General features: G+C 39.3%; 1 protein-coding gene and 2 long non-coding RNA genes across 8 annotated transcripts; 2 read left to right on the plus strand and 1 right to left on the minus strand.

Moving 5' to 3' along the window:
* Positions 1 to 948: 948 nt before the first annotated feature.
* Positions 949 to 24091, plus strand: LOC127101358 (uncharacterized). 6 transcript variants are annotated; one of them, XR_007794619.1, is made up of 4 exons: positions 950 to 1294; positions 1389 to 1593; positions 1732 to 4006; positions 4096 to 4482. It is a non-coding gene; the product is annotated as an uncharacterized LOC127101358 (long non-coding RNA). The 6 variants fall into 6 exon arrangements; XR_007794617.1 differs by lacking the exon at positions 4096 to 4482 and adding exons at positions 23427 to 23616; positions 23706 to 24091 and having other exon boundaries at positions 951 to 1593; positions 1732 to 3104; XR_007794616.1 differs by having other exon boundaries at positions 953 to 1593; positions 1732 to 3104; positions 3817 to 4006.
* LOC127101357 (VIN3-like protein 2) lies at positions 2201 to 23220 on the minus strand. Its single transcript, XM_051038743.1, has 2 exons — positions 21989 to 23220; positions 2201 to 2374 (listed from the first exon to the last, which is right to left on the minus strand). Exons 1-2 carry the CDS (start codon positions 23051 to 23053, stop codon positions 2201 to 2203), a joined length of 1239 nt encoding a protein of 412 aa, XP_050894700.1. The 5' UTR covers positions 23054 to 23220.
* Positions 20410 to 21205, plus strand: LOC127101359 (uncharacterized). The gene is made up of 2 exons (XR_007794621.1): positions 20410 to 20905; positions 21000 to 21205. It is a non-coding gene; the product is annotated as an uncharacterized LOC127101359 (long non-coding RNA).
* Positions 24092 to 25687: the final 1596 nt, after the last annotated feature.

Raw genomic sequence — 25687 nt, forward strand, 5'->3', positions numbered from 1 at the left:
GACATGCGTCTGGATATTCCACCCAGGCAGTCTGTTTCTTTGTTAAGAAAATGGTTCGAATATTTACGAATGTTTTGGAGGGAAGACGAATATTTATGGCTTGCAAGCTCTTACAGCTTAAGCCTAATATTCGGGATTATAACTGGATATTCCATCCAGGATAATCTTTTTCTTCAACTTTATTAAGAAGATGGTTTGAGATATTTACAGGCGCTTTAGAGATAAGACGAATATTTATGGCTTACAAGCTCTTACAGCTTGAGCGTAATATTTGGGATTACGACTGGATATTCCATCCAAGATAATCTTTTTCTTCAAATTTTAATAAAAAAGATACGTTTGAATAGAAGGATTAATGTGAGTGTTTGAGGTGTTGGTCAATTAAATTGATATGGCGCATAAGTTCGTGAAGAATATGTCCAAAAGTAAGCCGGACGAAATAAATAAATAAATAAACAATTTATTTACAACACATTAAAAAAAATTAAATCGGAAAGAATAAAATCAACAAGCGTAAAAAAAACTAGATAGCAAGGTACAAAAATGGTAAAGTAAATAGTAAGAAGTTATAAAAGATTTAAATAAAATAGCAAGCACAAAAATGAAAATATGAAGATATGTTATTCTTAAGTATCGAACCCATCCCACTAAAGTAAGTGAAATTGCTTCCTCTCCACTCGGCCACTTATGTTCATTTGTTACCTTAACAACAACTTAAATATATAAACAAGCATAGATAAAGATAAATTTAAAATAAAAATACTAGCTAAAACAATATGGGCCTGGGTCTGTGAAGATTTGTCTCACCATGAATGGTCCAAACACAAAAATAAGCAAATGAGACTAACAGACCAAAACCCTAGCCGCCTGACTGTTGGGTATGGACTATGAAGATTCCCAACACAAATAATTGCTGTCAGTAATTAATAAAAGGTTAATGCAAAAGAAAACCAACAGGTAGACTTAAAGAGGGCACAGTAAAATAAAAGATGACATTAGATGGAATAAAGTTATTCCCAAAACCATTAATCATCACAGAGAAGTAAAGTAAACTTTTTAAACAAAAAAAAAATCAGAAGCTATAACCATGGACGAAAGAGGAAGCGGGAGAAGCAAGGGAACGATCGTCCCTTTCCTTCGATCAAAAGGTTTTTCGCTCTCATAAACAAAATCGATTTCCTTCTCCACTTACAGTTACAAAGAAACCTTCACAACACGATTCAAACATCGGCTAAGAGTAATATTCGAGAATGGCACTAACCAGCTGCAACGAAGCCGGCCAACGAATGAGCAAGTAAGAGTCTTGCTGAATCTTCTTCACAGCGTTCCTTTCCTACGGGTTCGTCCGTTATCAACCACCGCTCACTTTTGGTTATTGAAATTTTTAGGGTTTCTCCTCTCTCTTCAGTAGCCGTCAATACTCTTCTCTAGGGTTTTTTCGTGGTCGTCCTTTGGTGGAGGAGGAGGCTCCTTTTATACTCCCCCTGTTTAGGGTTTTTGAGCTGGCTATGTTGATCAAAAGGGTAATGCTCTTGGAAGTGCTTTAGGGTGCTCACAGTTTGTCTACATTATTCGGTGTTTGATTTGGAACAGGTAATACAAATCCTATACTTTCTTCTTTGAATTTGTCCTAATTCCTTTTTGGGTTATTTGTTAACTTTTACCACCGGTAAAGGGCTTTTTACCGTTGTGAATTTATCGGAATATTCATGTGTGGTTTGATGCTTGCAGGAGAAAACGTTGAGCTTACGAGCATGGCTTTGATTTTTTTTTTGTTGAGGCTGTGGTGTATGGTCTTTGGAAAAAGAGTTGTGAGATCCTGTTGAAACTATAGCAACTTGGGGAGCGAACTGCTGTATGTGGCCTCCATTAGAAGAGGCATTTGAACTGTTGTGTTTGATTAATTTCGGGCGAGTTGATTCCATATTGTTTAAATTTACATGATCTTCAACTTGTCACTGCTTTTGGAAAGAGGAAGAAGGCATGCTTTCCATACCCTGCGATTGAGAAACAGAAGATCCATCTAACAAACCCTTTGATGACTCCGATTTCGTAAAAGCTCTAGCCGAATCAGACAATGCTGGCCAAGAGTGTGCATCCATAACCGGCCGTACCTCTGAAGCTGCACCATTGGAGGAAGGCTTATTCCAAGCAGGTCTTGTGCATATATGTTCATAGTTGAAGAATGGTTTCCAATTTGTCAAACAAATTTTGATGGCAGTTCACAAGGTGTCATCCATTTAGCTTCTGCTGCACCCAAAATCCCTGTGCTACTGAATATAGAAGCCTTGCAAGAGTACTCAGTTGAAGGTGTGAGGTTTTCTAATTTGAATCTTTTCTCGGGCCTCAAAACAATGAAAGTCGGTTGTTCGGGGTAGTCCGTTGATGATATTCTATGCCAAAGCCTGCAGCCTAGAAAGTTCTTTAAGAGTTTGTCTTTGTATTCAAGCACACTGACCATTGAGGTGGGAAGACACTCTTCGAAATGTAAAGAACATGTTGGTGCTTCTTTCTTTTCTTCACAACTAGAAAAGAGTTCAGAAAACTTTAAATCAAAACATTCAACTGTAGTAGAGCACAACTTCTGAACCTCAACACCGCATGAGAGGCTACTCACAATTCCACGCGTCATCCTAGCATATACGTGATCCAGAGGTCCCGCTTCATTCTCCAATAATTCGAGAGTGGTTTCTACGATCTTATGCACTTCCGTGTATACTTTCGTTCCTGTGAGAATTCTGTGGGCTAAGGAAATTCGCACAGAGAGTATATCCACTCTTCTTGCTTCTCTGGCAACCAATAATTGCTTTCTCCATGTCCTCATTAATTCATTAATTTTTCCACAAGAAACACAACAGAAGCTTCCATCCAAGGTTACACCGGGACTTCCTTTCAAAATTCAAGACATTTGATTACTCTAAGCACATTGCAAATGACACGACATTCTATATGACTCTTCATTCGGTTTATCAGAGGTGCAGGTCAACCACAAACTAGGATCCTTGTTATCGTTGTAACAACGACATATACAACAAGAACATCTCTTGCAAAATGAATCTTCTGGTTTCAGTGTAGCTTTGCATGCCACATTCCGACAAACTAAGGTTTTCGTTGTTTCCTCATTTGTGTTCTCTATTTGAACATTACGTAAATCAAGAGAAGGGGGTCCTTTTTTCCTTTTATATCCTACACAACTTTTGGCAGGAGAATGAGCAAGAGCATTTTGGTCGACGTACAAGTTGGATTTCTGAGAAATTAACTTCAGAAGATATTCTATCATTTGACCCTTAGTATATCCAGTGTACTTCCTTTCTTTGCCTAATTCAGCACAGATTAATTCTAGGAGTTCCCGGCGAGTAAATGATTGAAGTATATCCGGGGCATCTTTGGACTGACGAGCAACTTCATGGACCAGTCTTTGCTTCTCTTGGAAATTCATAACACCGCATTTTGCAGGGTCGAGAAAAAAACCCGTTGTTGGTAACGGTGAAAAGACACATCTTATTTTGGTGTTCGGCCATGATTATTGTTGTTGGAAGAACAACAGAGTTTTATCTGAGAATATGTAGCATTACACTGAAAGAGAGAGAGAGAGAGAAGAGTGTCATGTAATTTGAGCATTCAATGTCATGATGAGTGATTTGGCATATTAGTTGGAATTAGTTTTCCTTGTAGTTTTGGAGTGTCTGCAGTGTTGGACATTACTGCTTCTATTTTCCACTTGCAGCTTTTTTCAAATGCATTTTCTTTTATTTTTTAGTGTAAATTGCTTAATGGTTTAAGTGATTTTGTTCCAATTCCTATTTTTTGGTGCAGGAAATATGCTACACGCATGATGATTTCTCGCCGCATGTTGTTCACCGAGATGTGAAAACAAGTATCATTCTTTTGGATTCATAATTCAATGCAAAAGTTGTTGATTTCGGTCTCTCCAGGTGACTGATTAAACCAGAAGAACTTGCCACCCTGCCAACTGTGGCTGGCGCATTTGGATACATTGCCCCAGGTAAAACAATTTCGAATTCCCGCTTTCTCATAAAATTCGACTATCTTAAGTTATTAGATCTCAATGTTTATTTAGTGTATGAATTGCAGAATATGCTCAAACAATTAGAGTCAATGAGAAGATAGATGTTTACAGCTTTGGAGTAGTTATTTTGGAACTGACAAATGGAAAAGAAACTAATCTAAAAAAATGCCAGCCGGTAGACCATCAATGAAGGAAGTCTTGAAGATATTGATCGGTTGCAGAGATCCACAAGCAAGCCAATGCAGAGAAGATTGTTGATATTCATGATGATGCTCCATTCCTTAAGAACTTTGATAGTGTGATAAAACGCATGCACGTTTGTAACGAACTTCGAACTGATTTTTTTGACTAACAGTTACAGCTCCATGTTTTCTCTTTTGAAGTGCAACATTCACATCAAACTTTAAAGAAAATAAATCCACAGCTTAATAAACTATGAAAATTTGCTTCAACCTTCTCTTTGTTACTCTGTTCAAATAGCCAACAAATGAGAAGCTTATAGGATTCTAGATGTGTTAAATGATTACAGTCCATCATAGAATCCCACAATCTCAATGCTTCTTCGTGCATTCCAACCTTGCAGCAACCACTTAGAAGAGAAATATGAATAATTTCAGATGGAGATATTCCATTTTCTCTCATATGGTTTAATAACCCAAAGGCTACCGACAAGTATTCCATTTTGCGAAGTCCTATGATAAGCTTGTCGTAAGTCTTAATGTTAGGCACACAACCACGTTCCATCATTTTCTCACAGAGCGTGGTTATGATTTCAAAGTCAGTTATCCTCCATAAATCGGCATTATCAATTGAAACATTATGTTTTTTTAACCATTAGATGCTTTATTAGAATGGAATGTGTTTGAATCGAAGGCTCACAACCTGTATCAAACATGCGTCCGAGAACACCAAATGCATTGTCTAGTTGTCCTATACATCCATAAGCACTCATTAATAAATTATAGACCGTGCAGTCGGGTACTATGCCTTTCTTCTTTAATCTTGACCACCATCTCTTCGGCATCGTAATCTTCCTTGGCAGCAGACACACCGAAGTGTGTAGAAAGTTACAAGTTTAGAACCTTTTAGGACTTGAAATGAACAAAACGCTCGTTGTGAATGAGCAAGAAAATGACGCTTTCATGAAAATGATGGTTGTGAGTGGATGGATGTGATAAAAATGAATGAAGTAGCTGAAACATGAATGAGCATGCATATGAATGAATGGAAGCTTTCCAATGTGAATGAAAAAATGTGAGTGCAAATTTGAATATGACTTATAGAAATATGAGATGGAATATAGATGGAATCTCTTTGAATTAAGATCGAAAGGAAAAATGATGTTCTATGAGAGAGACAAAACATGGATTGAATTTAGACATGAGAATGAAAGTCATGACATTCCAAATGATTCTATCAAAATACATCAAACATCTAAAGCAAAATAGAGAGGTAAAAATCTAATAGTCATGGGATGGCAAGTAGTGGCAATTTCTAAACAACCAGTGTAGGTGGATAGATTCATGACCGGTTGAAATGGTCATGAGGAGGAAAGAAAATGAATGATTGATGAAAAAAATTCCAGGTCCAAAATCAGGGTATAAGAGTTGCCCATATTTAAACATCCTCCACCAGAGGAAAATGAAACAGCACTTTTCATCGGATCAGAGTGGGGGATGGTTAAATACTATGGAGACCCAGATTTTGATCCTGAAAAATGCAAATGTTATGATATGATATGCATGGATGCAGGATTCTTTATTTTTTTGAATTTACCCGTTAGGGACACGGTGAATCCTTAACAGGAGATGTTACCGGACAGACCAATCTGTGGGGAACTCTGATGGCCCACAGAGAGATAAATACCATAGGGTAAAACAAACCGCTGGGGATAATAATCCTACTAGAGAGTCAGACACACAACATGGGAGTACTCAAAGTGAAAGTTGACAAACGACACTTTGAATACAAGAGATTCCAGCAGTAAGTTCACACATGACTTACTAAACCCGAATAAAAAAAATTCTACAACAGGTTCATACATGACTTGATAACGCTGAAACAATCATAAAGAAGGATTCTTCAAAACAGGTTCATACATGACCTGGTAATACTGGAATGAAAGCTCAACAGCAGGTTCATACATGACCTGACAATGCTGGGGAATATCAAGAAGTTCTGACAACAGGTTCAGACATGACCTAACAAACTCAGAAAAACTCAAAAGAGTATATCAACAGGTTCATACATGACCTGACAACACCAGGAAATTCAAAGGATTTTCAACAACAAGTTCAAACGTGATCTAACAATACTTGAATATTCAAGGAATTTTCAACAACTGGTTCAAACATGACCTGACAGTGTTAGGGGATATCAAAAAGTTCTGTAAACAGGTTCAAACATGACCTAACAGCATTGGAAAATTCAAAGCATTTCGACAATAGGTTCAAACATGACCTAAGAATATTAGAAAACCAAAGAATTTTTAATCAAGAGGTTCATATGTGACCTCAACACTTGGATATTCAAAGAAAGTTTCACTCACAGATTCATACATGACCTGACGACACTTAGTAGAAAAACAAAGGGAGTTTTATCAACAGGTTCATACATGGCCCAACGACACTGGAAAATTCAAAGAAAATACATCCATAGGTTCATACATGACCTGACAATATTGGGAAACACACAAAGCAAGTTTCATTAACAGGTTCACACATGACCTGACACCTTAGAGTACATCTGACAATTCTGGAGATTTCTCACAAGAAATTCAAAGATTTTGGAGATTCCTAACAGGGAATTTATGAAAAACAAAGATAAACAGGAGTCTTCTTATAAGTAGATCATCCGTGCAAAAGGCTATGATGATTCTTTACAAAGAAATCAAACAAAACCAACATCATTAGAGTTTTCTAACATGAAAACCTCCAAGCTTCTGGGAATTCCTCAAGATGATGAGTCATACATGACTTTCACGGAACCATCAGGAAAGACAGGGTAATTAAACTCTCTGTACGTGCCAAACAACAATTGGACTTTTAACCGTAAGTAATGGATTACAACCAACTTTTAACGGATAGGTGCCAACAACAATTGGACCTTGACTGTAAGCAATGGATTACAACCAGCTTTTAACAGATTGGTGCCAACAACAATTGGACTTTGACTGTAAGCAATGGATTACAACCAGCTTTTAACAGATTGGTGCCAACAACAGTTGGACTTGAAATGATGTTGGCAACAACCAAACTTCAGATATCAATTACAAATGTATTTACAAACAGACTGACAATGATGCCAACGATGATTTGAACTTTTGAAACGATACTAGCGACAACTGGTCTTTGGGTCAAGGGATAACAATCAACAACGGGACCGAAGGGGTCACACACATGGGTATAGAGTACACTTTGAACCATGCATGTCTTGACTTTTGTTTTATGCATGATATATGAATGATCATGATATGCAATGCTGACAATAGGCAGACTGGGAGTTTGTATGGACTGTTTACAGGGATTCTAATTCCTCAACACCAATAACTCAAACCCGTACAATTAACAGGCGTATCCAGAGGAGAATCTATCATGATTGACAGTTATAAATAACCAAAGGTCCATCCTTCCAGAGGATTGATAAGTTGTGTTCCATGGAGATTTTTGTTGGTGACACATGAGCATTACGCAATCTTGAGACCTTCAGAAAAACAAATGATTTTCTCTTGATTTTCACATATATCAAAGTAATTTTGTTCCTTTCACTAAATTTCAAATTTGTTTCAAGTTTCAAAATTTCATTATTAACAAATAAATAACACTTTGCGTAACAAAGAAAAACATAGAAGAACACAATTAACAATGATTGATAGGAAAAACTTGTATTTTATTCAAGAATGGTAACACACAAATGGCGTAGCTCCATGGAATGTTACAATTTTGAAAATGGCAATAAGGAAAGGTTTACGTTGAATTCAGTGGCCACTAATATCCCTAATAGATATGATTCCCCAAAACCTTACTTCTAAGGGGAGTAACTGGATTGATCTTCCGCCTCGAATTCTTTTGTGTCAATCAGTAACAACTGATGCAGTTTATGCCTTTTGCCCCTAACTTTTGCCTGGATCTCCCTTTCGGGTTTTCAATCCACCGGGACGCTTTTTTTTTTTGCCTAAGTTGCCCTTTCAGGTTTTCAACTTAGCGAGCTATCATTTTTTTATTCATCCCTTATTTCTGCCTGAATCACCCCTTCGGGTTTTTGATCCACCGGGATACCCTTTTTTTGCCTAAATCGCCCTTTCAGGTTTTCGACTTAGTGGGTTTTTATTAGGCATAGTATTTTTTAACTGCGTCAGAGTTCACGGGGTGTGAGAGCTCTTCATCATCCATAGTTGTGAGAATCAAGGCACCTCCGGAGAAGGCTTTCTTCATAACATATGGGCCTTCATTATTGGGAGTCCACTTCCCACGTGAGTCCTTGTGTAGTAGCAAGATCTTCTTGAGCACGAGGTCTCCTTCTCTGAATTCACGAACATGTACTTTCTTGCCAAAAGCCCTCTTGAGCCGTTTCTGGTATAACTGTCCATGGCACAAAGAAGTCATTCGCTTCTCATCTATGGGGTTTAACTGATCAAATCTATTTTGAATCCATTCAGCCTCTTCTAGCTTGGTCTCCATCAAGATTCTCATTAAAGGTATCTCCACTTCAATTGGGAGAACCGCTTCCATCCCATATACCAAAGAGAACGGGGTTGCCCCTGTTGAAGTGCGGACGGAAGTCCGGTATCCATGCAGTGCAAAGGGTAGCATTTCGTGCCAATCCTTATAGGTTTTCACCATTTTCTACAGGATCTTCTTGATGTTTTTATTAGCAGCTTCAACAGCGCCATTCATCTTTGGACGATATAGTGAAGAGTTATGGTGCTCAATCTTGAAGCTTTCGCATAGTTCCTTCATGGTCTTATTATTCAGATTCGTCCCATTATCTGTGATGATCCGGCTTGGAACTCCATAACGGAAAATGATCTCTTTCTTGAGGAACCGTGCAACCACTTGTTTTGTCACATTATCATAAGAGGCGGCTTCTACCCATTTGGTAAAGTAATCAATGGCAACCAGGATGAAGCGGTGACCATTGGAAGCTTTAGGCTCGATGGCGCCAATCATGTCGATGCCCCACATTGAGAAAGGCCAAGGTGACGTCAAAACATTTAGTAGGGTCGGAGGCACGTGTACCTTGTCGGCATAGATTTGGCATTTATGACATTTTCTAGCATAATTGAAGCAGTTGGATTCCATGGTCAACTAGTAATGACCAGCTCTCAAAATCTTCTTGGCCATGGCATGCCCATTGGCATGAGTTCCAAAGGATCCTTCATGAATCTTCTTGATCAACAAGTCCACTTCACGTCCATCCATGCATCTGAGCAGAATCATGTCGTGGTTTCTCTTGTATAACACGCCATTGCTTAAGAAGAATTTGGATGCTAACTTCCTCAATGTTTTCTTGTCAAGGGCTGTTGCATCTGTTGGATATTCTTGATTTTGCAAAATACATTTGATGTCGTGAAACCAAGGTTTACCATCGGCTTCCTCTTCAATCAACTGGCAGTAGGCAGGCTCAACTTTCCGCTCGATCTGAATGAGAGGCGCTTCATTATGGAATCTAACTTGGTACATTGAAGCCAACATAGCCAAAGCATCAGCAATTTGATTCTCAGTTCTCGGTATACGACGGAAAGTGATTTCGTCAAAGTATTTTATTAGTTCCATGACATAGGCACGATATGGGATCAACTTGGTATCACGGGTTTCCCATTCGCCCTTGACTTGGTGTATCACCAAGGCTGAGTCTCCACATGCTTCGAGGATTTTGATTCGGAGGTCAATTGCTGCTTCAATGCCTAGGACGCACGCCTCATATTCTGCTATATTATTTGTGCAATCAAAACACAACCTTGCTGTGAAAGGAGTGTACCCACCATTCGGATTCAATAGAACAACTCCTACGCCATGCCCCATGTAATTGGAGGAACCATCAAACATGAGCTTCCACCGAGATCCGGGTTCAGGTCCTTCATCAAGTCCTGGGATTTCACAATCTTTTACTACCATAATGTCTTCATTTGGGAAGTCAAATTTCAACGGCTGGTAGTCTTCAACAGGTTGGTTTTCCAGGTAAACATATAATACGCTTCCTTTGATGGCTTTCTGAGATACATATTGGATGTCATACTCAGATAGTAACATCTGCCAACGGGCGAGTCTTCTAGTCAAAGCAGGCTTTTCAAAGATATACTTTATTGGATCCATTTTTGAGATCAATAAAGTAGTGTGGAAAATCATGTATTGTCTTAGACGACGAGCGGCCCATGCTAAAGCACAACAAGTTTTCTCCAAGAGTGAATATCGGATTTCACAATCGGTAAATCTCTTACTTAGATAGTAGATGGCATGCTCCTTTCGGCCGGTTTCGTCATGTTGTCCCAGCATACATCCCATTGACTTTTCAAGTACAGTTAAATACATAAAGAGTGGTTTCCCCCGAATAGGTGGAATTAGAATAGGGGGCTCTTGCAGGTATTGTCTGATCTTCTCAAAAGCCATTTGGCAGTCAGAGTTCCATTCAACTGCTTGGTCTTTTCTCAGCAGCTTGAATATAGGTTCAGACGTAGCAGTCATATGAGATATAAACCCAGAGATATAGTTCAAACGTCCCAGGAATCCTCTAACTTCTTTCTCTGTACGTGGAGCAGGAATTTCTTGTATTGCCCTAACCTTGTCTAGATCTACCTCAATTCCTCGTTGACTAACAATGAAACCGAGCAACTTTCCAGATCGGACACCGAAGGTGCATTTAGCAGGATTCAGTCGTAGTTGAAATTTTCGAAGACGCTCAAATAGCTTTTGCAAGTGATCTATATGATCCTCTTCACTTTGGGATTTTGCAATCATATCATCTACATAAACCTCAATTTCCTTATGCATCATATCATGGAAAAGAGTGACCATTGCTCTTTGGTAAGTTTCCCCAGCATTTTTGAGACCGAATGGCATTACCTTGTAGCAAAATGTTCCCCAAGGGGTGATGAATGTGGTCTTTTCCATGTCTTCTGGATCCATCTTAATTTGATTATAACCCGAGAATCCGTCCATAAAGGAGAAGACCGCGAACTTAGCAGTGTTGTCTACTAGAGTGTCAATATGTGGCAGGGGAAATCGTCCTTTGGACTAGCTTTGTTTAGATCCCTATAATCAACACACATCCTGACCTTGCCATACCTTTTGGTTACTGGTACAATATTAGCTACCCATTGAGGGAACTTCGCCACTGCTAGAAAACCGGCATCAAATTGACGTTTCACCTTGTCACAAATCTTGAGAGCCATGTCGGGTCTTGCTCTTCAGAGCTTCTGCTTCATTGACGGGTAATCTGGCTGTAGTAGTAGCTTGTGGACAACAATATCAGTATCTAAACCTGGCATATCCTGATATGACCAAGCAAATACATCTACATATTCTTGTAGCAACTCGATCAATCTTTCTTTGATGCTTGCCCCAAGTGTAGTCCCAACTTTGACCTCTTTCTTGTCTTCCTTAGTGCCAAGGTTGATTGTTTCCACTAGTTCTTGATGCGGCTGAAGGGCTTTTGACTCATGCTCGAGCAGCCTTTCCAATTCTTCAGGGAAATCACAATCTTCCTCACTATCCTCTTCCGCTTGGTAGATGGGGAGTTCAAAGTTATAGGAAGTAGTGGGGTCATCGAATTCAACTAGTTTATTGGTTATTCTGCATGTTTTTTAAATGATGGTTTTTTAGAAAAGATGGAAATGAAATGCAAAAGAATTAAAAATATTTTTGTAGTTTTGAAAGGATTGCCATTTTAAGGAAAGAAAAACAAATGAATGAACGATAAGAATTTGAACAAAATGCTCTTTATTTGTCATAATGATTTTGAAATTTAAAGTGGCCCTACAAGTGATCCATTAGCCTTGGGCAGAGCTAAGGATTTTCAAAAAACAAAGGAAAACACAATTACCTTGACATAGGAAAAACTTCTGGAATCTCAACTGCTTCCCAATTTGTTAAGGCTGCTTCACGCTGGTATATCAGATTTGATGCTTCTCCATCTTCAGTGTCATCTTCAACGACACCAACTTGATTTCCATGGATAAATCATGTGCTTAGGAAAATTTCTTGTATGCTCCGCACGCGGTCCTTTGCAGGGACCAGGGATCCTCCCTTAGTAGAAGGCTTGTACCCCAAACCAAAACGATCATTTTTCTCGCTGACATTGATGACCTGCCCCCAACCTGCAGGGCCTCCACTTTCAACTGCTGACCTTGCACTATTCAAAGAGGCGAACGACAAACTGGTTTTCCCAATAGGCTATTTTACCTCAGCAAGTGTGGCATTGGATATTTCAAGTGCTTGGAAAGAGGTCTCTAAGGCATCCTCATCAGCCTCGATATAACGGAAAGAGGAGAGTTGACTGATGATAAAATCTTCTTCACCCGAGACAATGACGAGCTTGTCATCGACAATAAACTTCATTTTTTGATGCAAAGTAGAAGTCACTTCCCCAGCAGCATGTATCCATAGACGTCCCAAAAGGCAACTGTAAGCGGGATTTATGTCCATGACTTGGAAATTGATGGGGAATACATGCGGTCCGATTTGGATTGGTAGCTCTACCTCCCCAACTACTGTCCTTCGAGAACCATCAAATGCTTTTACCACAAGTGCACTAGGTTTCAATTCCGAACCTTGGTAAGATAATTTAGCAAGTGCCCTCTTTGGTAGAACATTGAGGGACGATCCAGTGTCAACTAAAACCCTAGCCAGAACATTTTCTTGCCACTTTATGGATACATGTAAGGCGCGATTGTGATTCTTCCCTTCCTTGGGTAGCTCTTCATTGCTGAAACTTAGAGTGTTGTAGGCTGTGATATTGGTGACCACCCCATCGAATTGGCCAACCGTTATATCTTGGGTAACATGAGTTTGAGCAAGCACTTTCAGTAGAGCCTCCCTATGAGCTTGGGAATTCAGAAGCAAGGACAAGATAAATATTTTTGACGGTGTCTGATGTAACTGATCGACTATCTTGTAGTCACTTTTCTTTATTATTCTTAGAAATTCACTCGCTTCATCTGCTTGCACTGCCGGCTATGCCCCTCCATACTCTGGGGCTAAATTTGCAGTTACAGTTTCCCTTGTTGGTTCTTGAGGAATTATATTAACATTGGGAGTATAAATCCGACCGCTGCGGGTCATTCTGCTCGTCCCTGCGATGCTAGTGATATTGGTGTCAATATTCTCCAAGCTTTTCTCACCTTCAACATCTTTGGGTTCTTCATCTACCACTCCATCTACCACAGTTATGTCATATTCCCAAGGTACCGCTTTGGTGCTTTCAAAGGGAAAGGGGGTAGGCATACAAACTACCACGGGTGATGGATGAACAACATCTTTTCTTTGATAAGTTATCTCAACAGGTTCTGGTAGATTGAAAAAGGGTTCAATGACTGAAACTTCCTCGTTTGTTACAGGACCACAAACTTGTAAAACACCTTGATCCATCAAGTTTTGAATATCAGTTCGTACCACTTTACATCCCCTTGGATGAACGACACATTCTTCACAGTTGTCGTGACATGTATCAATCGAACTAGCTCCCACCAATCTTGCATGGAGTGCTAGCAACGGAGTTTTAACATCTTCAACATTTTTGATTATACAAACATCAGAAGCATCCTCAACGGCATTAACATCACCATGCGCCGGTAGAGGGTTACTTTTTACGTTGGGTCCAACATCTCGGAATGAAAGGATCTTCTTCTCAACCAGCTCTCGCACAATATGCTTCAAAGCATAACATCCCTCTAGATCATGCCCAGGGGAACCCTTATGGAAAGGACAATGGGCATCTTGGTTGTACCATGGAGGTAAGGGATTTGGTGGAGGACCCAAAGGTCTGGGAGTCACCAACCCTTTCTGCAGTAACGATGGGTATAACTCAGTGTACTTCATAGGGATTGAAGCGAAAGGAGGTCTACCTCTTTGTACCCTATTTTGATTTGGAATATTTTTTGGACGTGAAGCCTGTGCCCTCGGCTGTTGATAAGAGGGTGGCATGGATGCTTGCTGGTATACTGGTGCTTGTTGAATAGGTTGATAGACAGGAGCTTGTGATTGGTTGAAATTTGGTGTGACTGCTGCCACATACGGTTGTTGAATATATTGCACTGGATAAGTTGGTTGTTGCTGAGAAAATTGATGTTGCTTCTTCCTAGAATGACTCCTTCTTTGACTGGTTGACATTGCGTTTATTTCACCCTCTTTCTTCCTTTGGAAACTTCCAGAAAACTTTTTGACATTATTACCAGATGTTTTAGAGGTGGTTATCATTTTTCCATTCTTCAATCCAAGCTCGACCTTTATGCCCACAACAAACAAGTCAGAGAAGCTTGCCGATACACTAATCACCATCCTTTTATAGAACATGGGCTTTATTGTATCCATGAACCAATCTGCTAACTCCTTCTCAACAAGGGGTGGTTCGACTTGCGAGGCCACTTCCCTCCATTGTTATGCATATTCCTTAAAAGACTCGTTATCTTTCTGGGACATGCTGAGCAATTGCCTCCTATCCGGGGCCATATCCATGTTATACTTATAATGTTGGATGAAAGCATCAGATAAGTCTTGGAAACAACGAATTCTACTTTGATCAAGGCTTAAGTACCACTTAGAGGGAGCACCCCTCAAGTTGTCTTGGAAGCAATGTATCATAAGTTTATCGTCCTCCACGTGCGCCGCCATTTTTCGATAGTACATAATAAGGTGACTTTTAGGACATGAGTGGCCCTCGTACTTATCGAAATCCGGGGTCTTGAATTTTGCGGGAATCACGAGACCAGACACTAGGCACATCTCCCTAGCAGCAACACCAAAAACTTGGTCACCTTCCATAGCCCTTAACCTTTTCTCAAGAATCTGGAAATTCTCTTTCATCCCTCTTATGTCTTCCTGCCTTTCATCCTCTTCGTCCGAAAAGTCTGGGGCATGCTGTTGATCCTCAAAATAAGGTTGCACGTGTGTACGGGCGAGAGGTGGTGCAAACGTGTGGACCACTGGATGAGTTTCATCGATAGTTGGTAGAGGAGTCGTCTGCTGAGTGGATTGTACAAAACCAGGGGTGCCTTCAACTGGAGGTGTGAAACCGGGAGGTAAACCATAGACTGGCCAGGTGGTTGGTACTTTCCTTGCAGGTTCGGGTTCAATCGTAGGACCGGTGATTTCTGAAACGACCGTCGTTTGGGTGTCCAACTTAGCCCTAATGACTTGTAGTATCTCCATGACTTGACCCATGTTTCCTCATAGGTCTTCGAGTTCTGAGCTTACTCTCTCCAATTCTTGTTCTTGATCCGCCATTCTTTGACGAGCGTTGGCTCTGGTGTTGTAGTGGTGTTGAGGACTCAGTGTGGAACTGAAGAAGACACAAAAATGCGTTTTTTGTTTGAAGAACGACATGAGTGTATGTTATGGGTGCATTTTGTACAAAGCTCTTAGTTATCTTTATTATTTATTCCAGCAATGTTAGAATATAAGAATAACATGTAATAATTGAGACCCAAAATGACAACTTCCATTAATTAAAATCAAATTCGAATACAAAAGATTTAACTTCAAGTACACATGATTCGAATACAAAAAGATTTAAACACCAACAATTCAAATTCAAGTACAAGTAAACTTAAGCTCTGTCTCAGCTCTTATGATTGTACCAAGATCTGTGGTGAGCTCCTTCATCATTTTCTTGATAAACTTGACGAAATTGAAAACTTGAGGAGGCGTGTTTTCTGGACACATACACCAATCTTCTTCCTGGAGTTTTTCTGGGAGTTCCAACATGTTGAGGTTAACAAACCTAGCTAAGTCGCGGAACTTGCCATTCCATTCAACATAGAGTTCTTGGAGTTTCTTGATGACCTGTTGATCTTCATCTAAGGTTGCTCTAGCCTCTCTATACAAACTTTTCCAGTACACACAATCATTCTTTTGGAGCAAGTAAGCTGCATCACCTTCTTGGCTCTCCAAAACTGCAAACCTCCTATTGGCTTCTTCCAACTGGTACCTGAGATGGTGACAGTTTCTTTCAGCTTCTTCCTTTTGGAGTATCTCGCGCGACAACTTTTCCTTGCATTTCTTTAGAGTGTCCCTCAGTTCACGGATCTGAGCCTCAAAGTCGAGCTTAATTTCTTTCTTATCCATAAGGGATTTATCCAACATTCTCCCTAACTCACAGATCCTATACTCAACTTTCTTGAGCTCTTCCTTCCTGGTTCGGATCACTAATATGGAACCTATAAGGATATGATCAAGATCATCCTTCTGGTCTTCCAATAGTCTGGCTCTCTTGTTACTATCCTCAAGTTCTTGGGCTTTTCCCTTACGTTCGTCTTTCAAATTCTAATTTTCCAAGATAACTCGGTTCATCTGAATCCGTAATTCAGTATTCTCCAATTCGAGCTCCTTAACCTTAGTAGTGGGTTTCTCCATGTCCTCAAGGAGTATGGGCTTGGGCTCAGGAGTTTTGGGAAAGGCTAAAGCCTTTAAGATAAATGGCAAATGGATTTCCCCAACTCTTTCTTTCACCCATCGAGTGTAAGGTTCTCTGGCGAGAATGTTTCTTTTTCTAAACTCTTTACCCTTCCTAACAACCTTTAACCAAGCCTTTCGTACTGCTCTTACATCAGGATTGCTTGCTTCGATGTCAAAGAGCACAAATGGTTGTAAGTCCTTTACGTCAGGAGGACCGTCCATGCAGTAACCGTGTTGCATTCGAGATAACATAGGGTTATAATTGATGCAACCCTTGGTACCCAACAACGGTACATTAGGAAATTCCCCACAGCTGACTATAATGTCTGGGGTTTCCCACTCTCGGATATACCATCTGATGGAACTTGCAGTGAGAGAAGCTAATTTTTGAGGAGACTTAAGTTCTTTTGCCACAAAAGGACCTTCTTCGGGCATGTGTTGCATGAACCAAGTATAAAGCAAAGGAGCATAACACAACAAAGTTCTACCCCTCTTTTCATGTCGAGCGTGAAGGGCATGGTAAATGTCAGATAAGAGAAATGGTACTGGATTGCCAGAGAGAAAGACTTCTATGGCTACCTGATCCATAAATTTTTCAACATTTGGGAAGAGCATAATCCCATGGATCAATAAAGCCAACACAGCATAGAATGCATTCCAATTTCCGCTTTTCTTGAACTTCAGAGCTAAATCTTCCAAAAACATCGCGGCAAAACCTTCGCAACCCCCTTTTTCAACTCAATTGCCTCGAACAGTCGGGACATTGATACTTAGGGATGAAGCTATCTTTTTTGGGCCCGCCTCTTCTTCGAGCTTTGGAAATGGACTGAAATCCTTCAATTTGAGACCCACGATCCTCTCAACTTCTTCCAAAGTAGGAGCTAGTTGGAAATCAGCGAATGTGAAACAGCGTAGAGGTGGATCAGAATATTGTTCCAAAGAGCCGATAATCCCATAGTCAACTTTCTTAGTTAGAAGGCTCAAAAGTTTCCCATAATTTTTCCGAACTCATCACGTCTACTTAGAGTCAAATCAGAGACCAAACCCTTCAGACTGTCCAGCTTAGGTTCCTTGTACTTAAGCATGAAAGTGTGTCTCCTTGGAGTTGTCATTTTCAAGTTCTCAATTCCTGAAACAAATAAGAGACAACTAAGAGCTTGCTTTTTATGATGTTGATGCAATGTATGTGGATGAATGTGATGCATTTTTGTATAAGTTCAATAGGCTTAAGGCCTGGATAAGTCTGATTGCTTCGTATAGAACATGGTTCTCACCAGGTATGATCTAAGGTTTCAAAAAAGTTCCTAGAGTCAGGGATCCATTAGACTGTTCGCTATCGGTGGCAACTTACTTGCCGGGCATCAACTCCATATAAAGAATCTACTCTAAGTGAGGTTCTCGCATCAATCCAACGAGAAATTCATCTCGCGGACCCATGCTACGCAACCATCCTTCCTAGTTGGACAAAGAACTAAGGTTCTACAAATGGCTCTCAGAGTCATGGATCCTAAAGAAAATATCGAAGCTTACGGCAACTTATTTGCCGAGCGACAACATCCTCTCAAGAATCTACTCTAAGTAAGATTCTCGCACCGACCCAACGAGAATTCATCTCGCGGACCCGCACTACTCAACCTCGTCCTATCTTATGTTTTTACTCGAGACTGGGGTAAAAAGTCTTTCCCACAAGGTTTGCAATCAGAGTATCTCCAAGTACCAAAGCATATCGAACCAATATAAAAGATTTATACCAATAGGATAATAAATATAGCAAAACAATAAAGAAAAAGCCACACAGGTAAACAAACAAAAGCACGCAAACGACCTAACCAGGCTTGACTCACTTAGGGAGAATCTCGTCCCCAGCAGAGTCGCCGTCTGTCGTACCTCAATGAAAAATATGAGAGTACAACTTAAGCGAAGCGCAATCGCGCGCTCGCAATGATGGACTGAACAGAGTCGCCACCGAACTTTATTTATTCCTAAAAAGGAAAGGGGAAATATCGATAAAACCCAAGAAAGAACGACAATGATTATGGTCGTCGCAACCAAATCAGGGTTCGGGAGTCGATTACGCAAGGGGAAGGTATTAGCACCCCTCACGTCCGTTGTACTCAACGGGAACCATTAGGTTAATTGTGCGCGTTAGTGTTAGCTTGGAATGTTGGGCTTCTCGAGTTATTAGGTGGGAAAGAAAGAATAGAAGAGAGAAGAATGTTTTTGGATTTTTGACGAAGGACTAAACCTAAAATTTTTATTAGTGGGCCTGACAAGATTTACAAATCCTGCTCCTACGTATCTCAATAGAGGAGTCAAGGCTTACGTAGTTCTGGATAGAAAAAAAAATTTGTTTGTTGGTTTATTTTAGCGAAAGCTATATTGTATTAATTGACGAAAACATTGTTTTACCTAAAACAGATGAGGAGCGGACGTATACCACACATCGAATGGATTTACAAATCAACATTCGGAAAAAACGTCACTTATCTTGACTCAACAATCGTGGCCGAAACATTGTTTTGCATCACCTTAAGACAATATGTATTTCTTTTATGAAAAAGGTTTTTGATTAATCATACGACGGCGAGAAAGGGTTTGATTGGTTGGATGTATTTTCGAGTAATGCCGAGAACTTGGATGAGCAAGATATCCATCTCGAATCCTAGTCTCAGGAGTGCGTGGTATCCACCACGTTCCATTTCCATATTAATTGAAAACGTGTTTAATAAAGATTAAGTGTTTTGAATTTGATTGAGAAAAGGTTTGAAGAAACCGCATTGACAATTTTAAATGATGGCGAGAGCTAAGATAGGCGAGGCATCCACCTCGAATCTTAATCTCAGGAATGCACGGTATACACCATGTTCCATTTCCATCTCTATTGAAAGAGGTTAAGATCGGAATTAAGTATTTTGAAGTTTGAAAGACGAGTACTTGTGACTTACAAGCTCTTACAGCTTGGGTCTAATACTCGGGACATGCGTCTGGATATTCCACCCAGGCAGTCTGTTTCTTTGTTAAGAAAATGGTTCGAATATTTACGAATGTTTTGGAGGGAAGACGAATATTTATGGCTTGCAAGCTCTTACAGCTTGAGCCTAATATTCGGGATTATAACTGGATATTCCATCCAGGATAATCTTTTTCTTCAACTTTATTAAGAAGATGGTTTGAGATATTTACAGGCGTTTTGGAGAGAAGACGAATATTTATGGCTTACAAGCTCTTACAGCTTGAGCCTAATATTCGGGATTACGACTGGATATTTCATCCAAGATAATCTTTTTCTCCAAATTTTAATAAAAAAGATACGTTTGAATAGAAGGATTAATGTGAGTGTTTGAGGTGTTGGTCAATTAAATTGATATGGCGCATGAGTTCGTGAAGAATATGTCCAAAAGTAAGTCGGACGAAATAAATAAATAAACAAATTATTTATAACATATTAAAAAAATTAAATCGGAAAGAATAAAATCAACAAGCGTAAAAAAAAGACTAGATAGCAAGGTACAAAAATGGTAAAGTAAATAGTAAGAAGTTATAAAAGATTTAAATAAAATAGCAAGCACAAAAATGAAAATATGAAGATATGTTATTCCCAAGTATGGAACTCATCCCACTAAAGCAAGTGAAATTGCTTCCTCTCCACTCGGCCACTTATGTCCATTTGTTACCTTAACAACAACTTAAATATATAAATAGGCATAGATAAAGATAAATTTAAAATAAAAAAAAACTAGCTAAAACGATATGGGCCTGGGTCTGTGAAGATTTGTCTCACCATTAATGGTCCAAACACAAAAATAAGCAAAGGAGACTAACAGACCAAAACCCTAGTCGCCTGGCTGTTGGGTATGGACTATGAAGATTCCCAACACTAGTAATTGCTGTCAGTAATTAATAAAAGGTTAATGCAAAAGAAAACCAACAGGTAGACTTAAAGAGGGCACAGTAAAATAAAAGATGACATTAGATGGAATAAAGTTATTCCCAAAACCATTAATCATCACAGAGAAGTAAAGTAAACTTTTTAAACAAAAAAAAATCAGAAGCTATAACCATGGACGAAAGAGGAAGCGGGAGAAACAGGGGAATGATCGTCCCTTTCCTTCGATCAAAAGGTTTTTCTCTCTCATAAACAAAACCGATTCCCTTCTCCACTTACAGTTACAAAGAAACCTTCACAACACAATTCAAACATCGGCTAAGAGTAAGATTCGAGAATGGCACTAACCAGCTGCAACGAAGTCGGCCAACGAATGAGCAGGTAAGAGTCTTGCTGAATCTTCTTCACAATGTTCCTTTCCTACGGGTTCGTCCGTTATCAACCACCGGTCACTTTTGGTTATTGAAATTTTTAGGGTTTCTCCTCTCTCTTCAGTAGCCGTCAATACTCTTCTCTAGGGTTTTTTCGTGGTCGTCCTCTGGTGGAGGAGGAGGCTCCTTTTATACTCACCCTGTTTAGGGTTTTTGAGCTGGCTATGGAGATCAAAAGGGTAATGCTTTTGGAAGTGCTTTAGGGTGCTCACAGTTTGTCTACATTATTCGGTGTTTGATCTGGAACAGGTAATACAAATCCTATACTTTCTTCTTTGAATTTGTCCTAATTCCTTTTTGGGTTATTTGTTAACTTTTACCGCCGGTAAATGGCTTTTTACCGCTGTGAATTTTATCGGAATATTCATGTGTGGTTTGATGCTTGCAGGAGAAAACGTTGAGCTTGCGAGCATGGCTTTGATTTTTTTTTTGTGTTGATGCTGTGGTGTATGGTCTTTGGAAAAAGAGTTGTGAGATCCTGTTGAAACTATAGCAACTTGGGGAGCGGACTGCTGTATGTGGCCTCCATTAGAAGAGGCATTTGAACTATTGTGTTTGATTGATTTCTGGCGAGTTGATCCCATATTGTTTAAATTTACATGATCTTCAACTTGTCACTGCGTCTGGGAAGAGGAAGAAGGCATGCTTTCCATACCCTGCGATTGAGAAACAGAAGATCCATCTAACAAACCCTTTGATGACTCCGATTTCGTAAAAGCTCTAGCCGAATCAGACAATGTTGGCCAAGAGTGTGCATCCATAACCGGCCGTACCTCCGAAGCTGCACCATTGGAGGAAGGCTTAATCCAAGCAGGTCTTGTGCATATATGTTCATAGTTGAAAAATGGTTTCCAATTTGTCGAACAAATTTTGATGGCGGTTCACAAGGTGTCATCTATTTAGCTTTTGCTGCACCCAAAATCCCCGTGCTACTGAATATAGAAGCCTTGCAAGAGTACTCAGTTGAAGGTGTGAGGTTTTCTAATTTGAATCTTTTCTCGGGCCTCAAAACAATGAAAGTCGGTTGTTCGAGGTAGTCCGTTGATGATATTCTGTGCCAAAGCCTGCAGCCTAGAAAGTTCTTTAAGAGTTTGTCTTTGTATTCAAGCACAATGACCACTGAGGTGGGAAGACACTCTTCGAAATGTAAAGAACATGTTGGTGCTTCTTTCTTTTCTTCACAACTAGAAAAGAGTTTAGAAAACTTTAAATCAAAACATTCAACTGCAGTAGAGCACAACTTCTGAACCTCAGCACCGCATGAGAGCCTGCTCACAATTCCACGCGTCATCCTAGCATATACGTGATCCAGAGGTCCCGCTTCATTCTCCAATAATTCGAGAACGGTTTCTACGATCTTATGCACTTCCGTGTATACTTTCGTTCCTGTGAGAATTATGTGGGCTAAGGAAATTCGCACAGAGAGTATATCCACTCTTCTTGCTTCTCTGGCAACCAATAATTGCTTTCTCCATGTCCTCATTAATTCATTAATTTTTCCACAAGAAACACAACAGAAGCTTCCATCCAAGGTTACACCGCGACTTCCCTTCAAAATGCAAGACATTTGATTACTCAAAGCACATTGCAAATGACACCACATTCCACATGACTCTTCATTCGGTTTATTAGAGGTGCAGGTCAACCACAGACTAGGATCCTTGCTATCGTCGTAACAACGGCATATACAACAAGAACATCTCTTGCAAAATGAATCTTCTGGTTTCAGTGTAGCTTTGCATGCCACATTCCGACAAACTAAGGTTTTTGTTGTTTCCTCATTCGTGTTCTCTATTTGAACATTACGTAAATCAAGAGAAGGGGGTCCTTTTTTCCTTTTAGATCCTACGCAAATTTTGGCAGGAGAATGAGCAAGAGCATTTTGGTCGACGTACAAGTTGGATTTCTTAGAAATTAACTTCAGAAGATATTCTATCATCTGACCCTTAGTATATCCAGTGTACTTCCTTTTTTTGCCTAATTCAGCACAGATTAATTCTAGGAGTTCCCGGCGAGTAAATGATTGAAGAATATCCGGGGCATCTTTGGACTGACGAGCAACTTCACGGACCAGTCTTTGCTTCTCTTGGAAATTCATAACACCGCATTTTGCAAGGTCGAGAAAAAAAACCGTTGTTGGTAGCGGTGAAAAGACACATCTTGTTTTGGTGTTCGGCCATGATTGTTATTGTTGGAAGAACAACAGAGTTTTATCTGAGAATTTGTAGCATTACACTGAGAGAGAGAGAGAGTAGAGTGTCATGTAATTTGAGCATTCAATGTCATGATGAGTGATTTGGCCTATTAGTTGGAATTAGTTTTTCTTGTAGTTTTGGAGTGCCTGCAGTGTTGGACATTACTGCTTCTGTTTTCCACTTGCAGCTTTTTTCAAATGCATTTTCTTTTATTTTTTAGTGTAAATTGCTTAATGGTTTAAGTGATTTTGTTCCAATTCCTATTTTTTGGTGCAGGAAATATGCTACACGCATGATGATTTCTCGCCGCATGTTGTTCACCGAGATGTGAAAACAAGTATCATTCTTTTGGATTCATAATTCAATGCAAAAGTTGTTGATTTTGGTCTCGCCAGGATACTGATTAAACCAGAAGAACTTGCCACCCTGCCAACTGTGGCTGGCGCATTTGGATATATTGCCCCAGGTAAAACAATTTCGAATTCCCGCTTTCTCATAAAATTCGACTATCTTAAGTTATTAGATCTCAATGTTTATTTCGTGTATGAATTGCAGAATATGCTCAAACAATTAGAGTCAATGAGAAGATAGATGTTTACGGCTTTGGAGTAGTTATTTTGGAACTGACAAATGGAAAAGAAACAAATCTAAAAAAATGCCAGCCGGTAGACCATCAATGAAGGAAGTCTTAAAGATATTGATCGGTTGCAGAGATCCACAAGCAAGTCGATGCAGAGAAGATTGTTGATATTCATGATGATGCTCCATTCCTTAAGAACTTTGATAGTGTGATAAAATGCATGCACGTTTGTAACGAACTTGGAACTGATTTTTTTGACTAACAGTTACAGCTCCATGTTTTCTCTTTTAAAGTGCAACATTCACTTCAAACTTTAAAGAAAATAAATCCACAGCTTAATAAACTATGAAAAATTGCTTCAGCCTTCTCTTTGTTAGTCTGTTCAAATTGCCTACAAATGAGAAGCTTATAGGATTCTAGATGTGTTAAATGATTACAGTCCATCATAGAATCCAACAATCTCAATGCTTCTTCGTGCATTCCCAACTTGCAGCAACCACTTAGAAGAGAAATATGAATAATTTCAGATGGAGATATTCCATTTTCTCTCATATGGTTTAATAACCCTAAGGCTACCGACAAGTATTCCATTTTGCAAAGTCTTATGATAAGCTTGTCGTAAGTCTTAACGTTAGGCACACAGCCACGTTCCACCATTTTCTCAAAGAGCGTGGTTATGATTTCAAGGTCAGTTATCCTCCATAAATCGGCATTATCAATTGAAACATTATGTTTTTCAACCATTAGATGCTTCATTAGAATGGAATGTGTTTGAATCGAAGGCTCACAACCTGTATCAAACATGCGTCCGAGAACACCAAATGCATTGTCTAGTTGTCCTATACATCCATAAGCACTCATTAATAAATTATAGACCGTGCAGTCGGGTACTATGCCTTTCTTCTTTAATCTTGACCACCATCTCTTCGGCATCGTGTAATCTTCCTTGGCAGCAGACACACCGAAATGTGTAGAAAGTTACAAGTTTAGAACCTTTTAGGACTTGAAATGAACAAAATGCTCGTTGTGAATGAGCAAGAAAATGACGCTTTCATGAAAATGACGGTTGTGAGTGGATGGATGTGATAAAAATGAATGAAGTAGCTGAAACATGAATGAGCATGCGTATGAATGAATGGAAGCTTTCCAAAGTGAATGAAAAAATGTGAATGCAAATTTGAATATGACTTATAGAAATATGAGATGGAATATAGATGGAATCTCTTTGAATTAAGATCGAAAGGAAAAATGATGTTCTATGAGAGAGACAAAACATGGATTGAATTTAGACATGAGAATGAAAGTCATGACATTCCAACTGATTCTATCAAAATACATCAAACATCTAAAGCAAAATAGAGAGGTAAAAATCTAATAGTCATGGGATGGCAAGTAGTGGCAATGTCTAAACAACCAGTGTAGGTGGATAGATTCATGACCAGATGAAATGGTCATGAGGAGGAAAGAAAATGAATGATTGATGAAAAATTTTCCAGGACCAAAATCAGGGTATAACAAAAGGTTTCAATCGCCATAAGAGGTAACGGTTTCTATCACTGATCATGACCTTTCGTAAGATCACTAAAGGAAAATTTTAATTTTCGCAGCGTTTTGGATCTCCATTTTCCTTCAAGTACAACATATTATTCCAAATGAATTACAACAACAATGCAAATAAATTCACATAATTACAAACATACGATAAATCAAGTAATGCATTATACACACAAATAGACAAACAATCAAAACTAAAATGATATCGACGATGACTGCAACTTCACGTCTCTCACATAATATAGTTCTCTTGGTGTGACGTGTTCCAAACTTTCTTCAATTTTATAGAGTCTTTCCTTCATGAATTGTGAATTCAATCGTTGTACCATATTATAAACATGATTTAGTAGAACAGTGGATCCATGTATCCCAAGGATGGTTTGTAACAATTAAACGTTAGTGA

Source organism: Lathyrus oleraceus, chromosome 7 (genome assembly GCF_024323335.1).
Source record: "Lathyrus oleraceus cultivar Zhongwan6 chromosome 7, CAAS_Psat_ZW6_1.0, whole genome shotgun sequence".
NCBI lineage: Eukaryota > Viridiplantae > Streptophyta > Magnoliopsida > Fabales > Fabaceae > Lathyrus > Lathyrus oleraceus.